At 55.6% G+C, this 11,344-nt stretch overlaps 1 protein-coding gene across 1 annotated transcript; it reads left to right on the forward strand.

Moving 5' to 3' along the window:
• Positions 1–5,643, forward strand: KRT15 (keratin 15). The gene is given in 9 exon segments (XM_021067001.1): positions 1–694; positions 1,496–1,578; positions 1,662–1,818; positions 2,192–2,353; positions 2,442–2,567; positions 2,755–2,899; positions 2,902–2,986; positions 4,735–4,760; positions 5,271–5,643. Coding segments are annotated over 9 exon segments (1,392 nt in total). The 5' UTR covers positions 1–178; the 3' UTR covers positions 5,363–5,643.

Here is an 11,344-nt window from a genome sequence, read left to right on the forward strand (position 1 = left end):
TGTCAGGAACGCAGAGGAGTTGGCTTCTCTTTGGGGGAGGAGACGCGGTGCCATAACACCATCTCAGGGGTATATAAGGAGCCCAGGGCTGGGGGTGACGGGCACGGTACCCTGGTTTCAGCCCAGACGGCGCCCCCTGCCAGCTTCTCTCGTGCTGCTGAGAGCGCGCTGCCTGGCCATGAGCACCACATTTCTGCAGACTTCTTCCTCTACCTTTGGGGGTGGCTCTACCCGGGGGGGTTCCCTCCTGGCTGGGGTAGGAGGCTTTGGTGGGGGGAGTCTCTACGGGGGAGGTGGGAGCCGCAGTATCTCAGTGTCTTCCTCGAGGTTTGTCTCCTCGGGGTCAGGAGGCGGCTTTGGTGGAGGGGCTGGTAGTGGTTTGGGTGGAGGCTTTGGAGGTGGCCTGGGAGGTGGTCTTGGGGGTGGCTTTGGAGGTGGCTTTGCTGGAAGTTTTGGTGGTGGCTTTGGTGACTTTGGAGGTGGCAATGGCGGCCTCCTTGCTGGCAACGAGAAGATCACCATGCAGAACCTCAACGACCGCCTGGCCTCCTACCTGGACAAGGTGCGCGCCCTGGAGGAGGCCAACGCCGACCTGGAGGTGAAGATCCATGACTGGTACAAGAAGCAGAGCCCCAGCAGCCCGGAGCGCGACTACAGCCCCTACTTCAAGACCATGGAGGAGCTCCGGGACAAGGTGCGTCCTGGGCTGCCAGCGGAAGGCGGGAAGGTGGCTGGCGCCTGCACACAGCTTAGCATCTGCGTTCCGGCTGCCTGGGGGCAATGCTCTCCTGCCCAGGCAATGATGGGTAACGGCGGCTAACTTGCAGTGCAGGGGACATATCTGCTCACCTAGGCAGTGCCGCAGATCCCGGGAATCTGGTCTGGACCAGTAGGGGCCGCGGTGGGGTAGCGCACACACCCTGAAGGGCTCTCCCTGGAGGGTTCCTTTGCTTCTTTTGCCAGAACTGAACAGCAGGACTGCCTGCCTCACCCTTTGACTGTCTTTGGTGGCAAAAGAACTATGGGGACTTAGGAGACCTGGGACTGCTTACGGGCTCTGCCAGCCACTCGCTCACCCCTCCCTCACCTGGATGGGTTTCCCCCGCTGCCCTCCGGGTTCCCACTGACTGGAACATTCTGTGGATGCGTGGCTGTGTCAGGGTGTGCAGGAGGCCAGTGATCAAGAGCTGTGCACAGGGGAGGTTGGTGGGGTGGCGGGGTAACTCCAAGAGGGCACCTCACTCCTGGGCAGGCAGATCCCACAGGGGATTCCCTGAGACAATGGCTCATGTCCTGGAGACGAAGAGGGCGGCAGGGGGTGGGCTATGCAGCGGGCACTCACGGTGAGCCTGGCTCTGCCCTGGACCCTATAGGCGTCCATTGCTGGTGTCAGAGGGGAGATGATAGGTGAGGGCTCTGACCTGGGATGCAGGGGGGGGAGAGCAGAATGGATGGGGGAGGGGTCCTCTAGACACCGATTCCCGGTCTCCTGCAGATCCGGGCGGCTGCCATCGATAACTCCCGGGTCATCCTGGAGATCGACAATGCCAGGCTGGCTGCGGACGACTTCAGACTCAAGTAGGCTCTCTCCCCTCCCTTCCCCAACTCGAGCAGCCTGGACCCCTCGCCCTGCCTCACCAGGGATCCCTCTTTCTCCCCAGGTATGAGAACGAGCTGGCGCTGCGCCAGGGCGTGGAGGCCGACATCAACGGCCTGCGCAGGGTGCTGGACGAGCTGACCTTGACCAAGACTGACCTGGAGATGCAGATCGAGAGCCTGAACGAGGAGCTGGCCTACCTGAAGAAGAACCATGAGGAGGTGCGATCGGGGGCTGGGCCAGGACTGGTGGGCGGCAGAATGGGGCTGCTAAGGACCCCTTTTCTTCTCTGATCCATAGCCAGGCCAGGTGGCCAGTGGGATCTGCTCTCCTGATTTGCTTCATGAACTCACGCAAGGGCTCTCCTGTCTTGAGGTCCCCCCTTGGCGGGGCCTGGAGGGGAGGAGAGACCCTCAGAGCTGAAGGGCCCTTGCGATCAAACTTCTCTATGTGCAATGGGGAGCAGAGGGGCCAGGGTGGGTACAGGGCCAGGGTCAGGTGAGTTAGGGCTGGAGCCAGGATCGGCACATGGGACCCCAGCCTCGGCTCTCCCTTCCGCCCTCTGTCTCTGAATGGGCCCCACCCACCCTGCAGGAGATGAAGGAGTTCAGCAACCAGCTGGCAGGCCAGGTCAACGTGGAGATGGACGCGGCACCGGGCGTGGACCTGACCCGCGTGCTGGCAGAGATGAGGGAGCAGTATGAGGCCATAGCCGAGAAGAACCGCCGGGATGCCGAAGCCTGGTTTTTCAGCAAGGTGAGCCTGAACTGCCGGCCGCACCCCAGCTCCCCGAGCTCCCGGGAGGCTCAACGGGGAGGTCACTTCTCTTGTGTGTGACCCACAGACGGAGGAGCTGAATAAGGAGGTGGCCTCTAACACAGAGATGATCCAGACCAGCAAGACAGAGATCACAGACCTGAGACGCACTGTACAGGGGCTGGAGATCGAGCTGCAATCCCAGCTCAGCATGGTAGGGGTCCCCTTCCCCTGCCCCCCGCCAAGCCTAGCCTCTCCCACCTTCCGCAGCAGCTTAAGCCTTGGAGTTCCCAAGCTCCCTTTGGGGGGATGCTCCTGGCAATCAGCCTCTCTCCCCGTGCCCTCGGTGGTGGCTCCCTGTCTAGCCTGATGTGGTGTCTGTTGGTCTGCTGCCCCACCAGAAAGCGGGGCTGGAGAGCTCGCTGGCCGAGACGGAGTGCCGCTATGCCACGCAGCTGCAGCAGATCCAGGGCCTCATCGGCGGCCTGGAGACCCAGCTGAGCGAGCTCCGCAGCGAGATGGAGTGCCAGAACCAGGAGTACAAGATGCTCTGGACATCAAGACGCGGCTGGAGCAGGAGATCGCCACCTACCGCAGCCTGCTGGAGGGCCAGGACGCCAGGCAGGGGAGCTGGTTCGCGGGGTGGGGGTAGGGGAAGGGAGGGCCAGTTGTGGTTGGGTGGAGAGTCATCCTGAGGGTAGGGCAGCGTGTACCGTGAAAAGAGAACGGAATAAGCAGTGAGAGGTTCTGGACTCTGCGCTCTGGTCTTTGGCTGTTACCTGGGGTAGGTCATGTCACCTCTTTGGGCCTCCATGCCTTCTGTAAGTGATAGCAACTGGGCTAGTGGTCTTGGAATTAATGCTGGTTCCATTACCTGCATGAAATAGATGAGGTTTTATCATAGACTGGGCTCTCTCTGTTTGGGGGTGGCAGGTCTGGAGGGGTTCTCAGGATGTCCTTGCCTTTAGGGAAGTCAGGTATGGGGGTGGGAGTGGGTGGGGGCTGGAGAGGACTGCTTAGCTCTCTACCGGGCCTCCCTTAGGGAGACCTGAGCTTCTGTCCTTTGCTTTTTTTTTTTTTGAAACAACAATCCTACAATTTTTTTTTTTTTTTGGGTCTTTTGAGGGCTGCACCCGTGGCATATGGAGATTCCCAGGCTAGGGGTCCAATCGGAGCTGTTGCCACCAGCTTACGCCACAGCTCACAGCAACGCCAGATCCTTAACCCATGGAGCAAAGCCAGGGATGGAACCCACAACTTCAGGGTTGCTCCACGACGGGAACTCCTGATTTTATCCTTTTAGTCCAAGAAAAAAAATGGAAGTCACGTCAGACACACTCATTCCACCAAATGAGGAAGACCACTCATCATCCTAAAGAGTTTTTTTTTTTTTTTTAATTTTTATTTATTTATTTTTTGTCTCTGCTATTTCTTTGGGCCGCTCCGCGGCATATGGAGGTTCCCAGGCTAGGGGTCGAATCGCAGCTGTAGCTGCCAGCCTACGCCAGAGCCACAGCAACGCAGGATCCGAGCCGCGTCTGCAACCTACACCACAGCTCACGGCAACGCCAGATCCTTAACCCACTGAGCAAGGGCAGGGATCAAACCCGCAACCTCATGGTTCCTAGTCGGATTCGTTAACCACTGCGCCACGACGGGAACTCCCTAAAGAGTTTTAAATAATTTGACGATAGTTAAAAAAACCCCTTAAGCCGTTACAATATAGCATTCATTTTTATCTTTCTGAGGGAGTAGCCTGGTGAGTATGCTAAATGTCGAACATTTTAGTCAACGGAACCACGTAAAACAAAACGACATCTTCCCACCAGCATCTACACTTAACACAAAAAACACATTCACATCATTTGCCCTCAAGGCGTAAAAGCCCAAGGACATTAAAGAACATGAAGGTGGAGGCGGTCCTGTCGTGGCTCAGCGGGTTACGAACCCAATTAGTATCCATGAGGTTGTGGGTTCGATCCCTGGCCTCCCTCAGTGGGTTAAGGACCTGGCGTTGCTGTGAGCTGTGGTGTAGGTCGCAGAGGAGGCTCGGAACCTGCATGGCGTAGGCCGGCAGCTGCAGCCCCGATTGGACCCCTACCCTGGGAACCTCCGTATGCTGCAGGTGCGGCCCTAAAATAAATAAATACATAAATGCACACCTATATGAACGTGGAGGCTGCCAGGCGTTTATAGTTGGTAAAAGGGAGATCAACGGGTACATACCCAGACAATTTTTCAAGTTCGGTTGAATTTAAAATGTTGTTTTCAGTGACTACATTATTTTTCTCAAGCAAGCAGATGCTCAATAGGCAAAGCACAACGCTGAACTAGCCATGGTACATGTCTGTTGCTTAGATCTGCTTCCTGCTCTCTTTCAGGATGGCCGGCATTGGCACCAGAGAAGGTAAGAAGGCTTCCCTCTTCCTGAGTTGAGGTGGGAGGGAAGCTGTTGAAGCCACGGTTCTCCTTGGAAGGGGAAAGAAGGAGAGAGAAGCCAGGCATCCCCGGGAGGGTGGGGACACGTCCATTCCAATGGATCCCTCTTCCTTAGCGGATCCTCTACCAGCCCCAGGTATGGTTGGGGGTTGGTTTATTGAGAACGTCTCCAGGGCATGGCTCCCCCAAGGTCCCAGCTTCCTGCGCTTAGGGTAAGATGCCCATGATTACTTCCTGTTTATGTGCAGCTTAAAAACCCTGACGTTCTTGCTCACTGCAGGGCACACCTGCTGTGGCCACTGCCCATCTCTTTGATGCGTGATTCAGCACCAGTCCTGGAAGGACTGGCCAGCGGCCATTCTCAGGGGTGCCATCCAGTTCTTCTGGAGCACAGCCAAGGCTCCCCCCACCCGCCGCCACCCCGGAAGGGAGGACAGGGAGGGTCTCCCACTCTAACGCCTGCCCTTTCTTTCTACAGCCTCCCTGGGAGGTGGCGGCGGCAAAGTCCGCATCAACGTCGAGGAGTCAGTGGATGGGAAGGTGGTTTCTTCCCGAAAGAGAGAAATCTAAAGGCTCAGCGCAGGAGAGATGCCCCCCACCCTCCCCCGGCCGAGTGGACGCCTGGCCGGAGGGCCCGGAAGAGCTGATGCCAGGCCCTGCCTTCGGAGGGTCCAGCTCAAGGGGTCCCTCGTCTCCTAGTTGGGCGCTTTGCCTGCTGTCCCCCATCACCCCCTCCAGCTTTCTCATCTCCTTTGGAGCAGGGAGGTGAAAGAAACAGCTGTTTTGTATAACGAGCTCATTCGTACCCTGTCTACCCATACAATAAAGAATTGCTTTTCCTTTTGCAAATATCTCTAGGTAGCAGGTTAAGTTTTTCTTGTTGTGGCCTCTGGGGAGGCCCAGGGTCCACGTGCTGTCATTTTCCCCGACTTCGAGCCCCTTCCCTGCACAGTCACTCTTTGGGGTTTCTGGGGCGGCTCCGGTGACTTGCTATCGGACGTACCCCATTTAGTGATCACGGAAGCAGGAGGCAGGGTTCCTGAGAGCCATCGGGTGTGCCTAGCACAGAGCCGGACTCTCATTAGTTGCCTGTGGCTGACTGTGTGGGTTGGCTCTGGTTCATCACTGTATGGTTGGCACTGTGCTAGGCACACCAAACCCCGAGTCTCATTTCATACAACTGCCAGTGGTCAGGATTTGTGATTCCATCTTAGAGATGAGGGAACTTAAAGATGAGATGAGAAACTTGATGGGTGAAGATGTCATCCATCAAACTAAAGACGGATGAGGATGTCAGGCTGGTGACTTGCCTCGAGGCCTTGTGGGTAGGCAGCAAGCAGCAGGGCTGGGGCTGGGCCCCACACTTATGTGACTTTATGACCAGGGCTGGCTCTGGGACCCCAGGCTCTGATCCTTGACATTTCATTGCCAGGACCCTCCTCTTTGCTTCCAGCCCTTACTACATGTGCCCCCTGAAAGTCCCCTCTTTCTTTTTTTTTTTTTTTTTTTAGCCGGCATGCCTGACCTCCAGAGTGGCTGAGCCCAGTCCAATCTTTGTGCCCCTGCAGAGCTAGGCTCCATCTTCCCCGAAGCTGCCACCTCCCTGCAAGGCACTGAAAGTGCCCAGAGAAGAAGACACCAACTCCAGGAAGACCTCCCTGATTTCCCCAAGATTAAGTCCAAAGCAACACTAACCCCTATTGCCCTTTGCTGTCCAAATCCTTTTCCTGGTCCCCTGACCTCCGTCTCCACTTTAGGGCTCACTAGAGCAGTGGCACCCACACACCTGATTTGTTGCCTCTGGTCTGGGGCTGGTTCCTCTGGGATTCCTTGCTAGAGGCAAGGAATGAGGAAGTGGAGAACTCTGGGTGCCGAGGCTGAGGATGCTGGGAGAGGGAGAACCGGTTTCTTAGTCTTGCTGGGAAGAGCAGGTAGGAGGCGACTGTTTTTCTGAGAATCAGATCATTGTGGGGGGAGAACCAAGCCCTGTGAGGGGGACCCCGTGAGTCTCAGTGGGGGAAAGTCCTTACCCAGCAGCCCTGCTGGAGAGAAGGTGGCATCTGTGCTTTCTGAGGGAGATTTAATCTGGTCTCCTGAGTACACACTTCGTGCCCAGACTTCCCTGGGGCTGGAGGAAAGAAAGGGAATTTATTTTTTTGCTTTTTTTTTTGGATAGGCAAGAAATAGATTAAGATAGGATGCTGTGAGAGATGCAAGGGGGCAGGCAAGGATCTGGTGGGCTACAGTTTTATCATCCAAGGGAAGGGCTTTTTTTTTCTTTTTTCTTTTTAAGGCTGCACCCTTGGCACATGGAAATTCCCAGGCTAGGGGTTGAATCTGCAGCTTCCGGTCTGCACCACAGCCACAGCAACGCCAGATCCGAGCTGCATCTGTGACCTACACCACAGCTCATGGCAACGCCGGATCCTTAACCCACTGAGTGAGGCCAGGGATCAAACTTGCATCCTCACAGATACCAGTCGGGTTTGTAACCTGCCGAGCTACCATGAGAACTCTGGAAAGGGAGTTTATTAAGGGTCTGTCCCCTGCCGGGCTCTGGGCAGGGCATTCCATGGATGGTGCCTCATTCACTCTCCTGAGAGCTTTTGAAGTTGGGGACAGACGTCAGACGTCAATTTTCAGAAGCGGAAATGGAGGTCCAGGGAAATCAAGTCACTTGAATGAAGCCTCGAACTAGGAAATAGTGACACTGCGTCTGGGATGGTCTCTCTGACTCCAGCCCTTTGCTTTTCCCTTCATGCCATGTGGGTGACAGCTGGCAACATTTTCTTTAGAGGGTGTGCTGGTTGGAAACCTGTTTCTTAACCTCTGGGTGTGTGTGTGTCCAGGGTGGGGGAGTCTGTTCCAGGGTCACAGAGCCATTACGGTCACAAGGATGGGCCTTACATGGAACCCTGGTCTCTCACGCTGTGGTTTGAGCCCAGAGCACTGGGTGCCACCCCCCCCACATCCTGGGGTCAGCAGGCTCCTTTGGGAGACCCGCCGATCCCACTGTCGGAGCTGGTGGCCTGGCTGCTTGCTGCTCCTCTTTCGCCGATATCTGGGCCTTTGTCTGGAAAGTCTCAGACCTTTGAAACAGCCACCCAAGAGTTTCCTTCCTTCCTTTCTTTTCTTTTTTTTTTTTTTTTTTTCTAAGGGCTGCACCCACAGCATACCGAAGTTTCTGGGCTAGGGGTCAAATCGGACCTGCAACTGCCAGCCTGCACCACAGCCACAGCAACGCAGGATCCCAGCCACGTCTGTGACCTACACCACAGCTCAGGGCAAGGCCAGATTCCCTGACCCACTGAGCAAGGCCAGGGATTGAACCTGCATTCTCATGGATACCAGTCAGGTTCTTAACTGTTGGAGCCACAACAGAACTCCCCAGAGTTTTCTTTGTTTGCAGAAATAACCACCTCTGCAAAGGTTTGGGGAGGCAGGGGGCGGTGGAAAGCTCAGTCTTCCTTCATTGAGCTTTCTCGGGGCCATACCCTGAGCCGGTGGAGAGGGGAGGCTGCTTCTGTCTCCCTGGAGTGTCCGTTCCTGCTCTGCTGGGGTTCAGGGACGGGCTGTCAGGGAGGCGGTTGGAATTTGCCAAGTCCTGTCCCCTGCCTGACCCTGGAGTGAGCGGCCTACGCCCTGGGAGAGCACGTCCTGGCTGAGCCCTTAAATAGTCTCTGGGCAGAGATGGCCCTGCCTCCTGCCTGCCCCCCGGGCTCACGTGGGGTGGGTTTCCAGCCAATCCAGGAGGCGGGCAGTGGGCCTCCCTCCTCCCCACAGAGAGGGCAGTTTTGGGACTAAGAATTAGGGCAGAGATTCAGATGTTCAGGCTGGGCTCTCCAGAGCATGTGAGGGGCCTGCTTACCTCTCTGTTTCTGAGGACTTTGACGGCTCCCTGTCCCCCTCTGTGCCTCAGTTTCCCCATTTTAATTCATTAATTTAAAAAATTTAATTAATGAATTAAATTAATTAATTTAGGTCATGCCCACAGCATGTGGAAATTCCTGGGCCAGAGATGGAACCTGAGGTCATGGCGGCAATACTGCTTGCTCCCTTACCCACTGAGCCACCAGGGAACTCCCCCCTATCTTTAAATGGAACAGTCTAATTGGATGAGATGATCTTGAGGTCCTCTAGGAGCCAATATGCATCCTGGGAAGTGGGCCCAGCAGGGGCTGTGTCTACTCCACGCACGGCTGAGTCCTCAGATGGGGAACTAAATATATATTTGTGGCTCAAATACATGCTCTTTCTTCTCTTTTGTTCTTTCCTGCCTTAGACGTGGCTCTGGAATTCACTTGTGTGTTGGGCCTGTGCCTGCCTTTCCCTATGAGATCTGGAGCCGGGGTGACTCCAACAACTACCATCTCTGCTTGCTGTTCCTGCTCACATGAAGCCAGCAGGCAACGTGTCCCCGAAACAGCTTCTCTGGCAGTTAGCCAGAGCCCCCCCTCTGCCGGGAGCAATGTTCGGAGGTATATTTCACAAAGTCCCTCTTCAGGGGACATACGATTGAGTTGGGGAGATAAGGCAGGAATGTCCCCAACCGTCAGCCTGTGGGTGCCGTGCTGGCTGCAAGAACCAGAGAGGGAGGAAAGCCGTGAGCTGCCATAGAGGGAGCCCCAGAAGGATTTTCTGACGGATCATCTAACAACGATAAGCTCTAAGCTCATATTTCCTCATTTGCAACAGGGAGGGGCTAGGAACCTTCCTCCTGCTGGGAGCTCCAGGGTGTCAGGTGCTTCTCAGATACCGACTCATCTAACGCTGGTTTTTCAGTTGTGGCCACTGGGGCCCTGAAAAGTTGAGTAATTTTCCCAAGGTTGCACGGCTAGTCAACGGCAGATGGAGGATTGGAACAGGTCCAATTAATTCAAAGACTTTGCTGAACTTGTTGGGTTTCTGGGGATATAAAAGGGATTTTAGAAAGCTGGGTATGTAGAAACGCAAAGCCCTGAGATTCGAGGCTAGTCTGGAGAAGGCTTTCCAGGATTGCTGTGCCAAGCAGGTGTCCCGAGGGTGGGGAGCTGCCCAGAGGGCCCGGGCACCCTGTCTGGGGAAGAGTCTGCCTTTCACAAGAGGCCCCTCCCCCACAGGGGGTCCTTAAGCTCTACAGGGGGGTGATCAGGGTTCCAGGCCCCTTCTGGTCCAGGGAGAGGGAGAAGGAGGAAGGAGCCTGATTCAAGATCCGAGCAAAGAAACCTGGGTTAGGAGCCGCAGAAGGGGGTCCAGACCTCAGCTCTGCGGATGAACAGTCTTTGAGAGCCAGGGCCTCAGAAGGCATTGAGGAAGGAAACTTAGAAGTCATTTCTTGCTATCTTTTTTCTTTTTTGGGCTGCACCTGCCGCATATGGAAGTTCCCAGGCCACGGGTTGAATTGGAGCTACTGCTGCTGGCCAGAGCCCCAGCAATGCAGGATCCGAGCCATGTCTGTGAGCCACACCACAGCTCGCGGCAACACCAGATCCCTGACCCACTGAGTAAGGCCAGGGATTAAACCTGCATCCTCACTTGGGTTTGTTTCTGCTGTGCCACAACAGGAATGCCTAGAAGTCATTTCTGTGTTAGGCCCCAAATGAGTCAGCAGCAAAGCTAGAAATCCATGCATTGTTTCCCCCCTCCTCACTGTCCTGGGTCTTGGTGTTTTGGGGCCTCAGTTTCCCCACATGTCATGAGGGGGTTGGGTGGGAAAGTTCGGAGCTCACATCTGGACAGACGGCCCATAGGCTGACTGTCAGGCTGTCAGATGAGCAGGCTTAGCTACAGAGGGATGTAGGACCATCCATCAGCTGGGTCCTGGTCCTGGATGACAGGGGCCTGAGAATGGAGAGGGCAACAGGGGGGCCTTTGTTTGGAGGGGATGGTGGGAACACTGGCCTGAAAGGGAGTAATTAAGGGTGCAGACCCTAGAGCCAGAGGCTTCAATCTTGGCTCTGACATAATCCGGTTTGGGCATTTACAGTTTTTTCTGTTCGTTTGTTTGTTTTTGCTTTTTTGCTTTTTGAGGGCTACACCCACAGCATATGGAGGTTCCAGGCTCAGGGGCCAATCAGAGCTACAGCTGCCAGCCTACACCACAGTCACAGCAATACAGGATCTGAGTCGTGTCTGAGACCTACATCACAGCTCACGGCAACGCCAGATCCTTAACCCACTGAGCGAGGTCAGGGATTGAACCTGTAACCTCATGGTTACTGGTCGGATTCGTTTCCTCTGTGCCACAACAGGAGCTCCTGGGCATTTATAGGTAACCTCTCTGGGCCTTTGTTTCCTCATCCAGAAAAAGGCTATGATAAAAGCAGTCAAGTTGGAGTTCCCGTCGTGGCGCAATGGTTAACGAATCCGACTAGGAACTGTGAGGTTGTGGGTTCGATCCCTGGCCTCGCTCAGTGGGTTAAGGATCCAGTGTTGCCGTGAGCTGTGGTGTAGGCCGCAGATTCGGCTTGGATCCAGCGTTGCTGTGGCACTGGTGTAGGCCAGCGGCTTCAGCTCTGATAGACCCCTAGCCTGGGAACCTCCATGTGCCATAGGAGCGACCCAAGAAATGGC

This window comes from Sus scrofa, chromosome 12, assembly GCF_000003025.6.
Source record: "Sus scrofa isolate TJ Tabasco breed Duroc chromosome 12, Sscrofa11.1, whole genome shotgun sequence".
In the NCBI taxonomy this organism is placed as follows: domain Eukaryota; kingdom Metazoa; phylum Chordata; class Mammalia; order Artiodactyla; family Suidae; genus Sus; species Sus scrofa.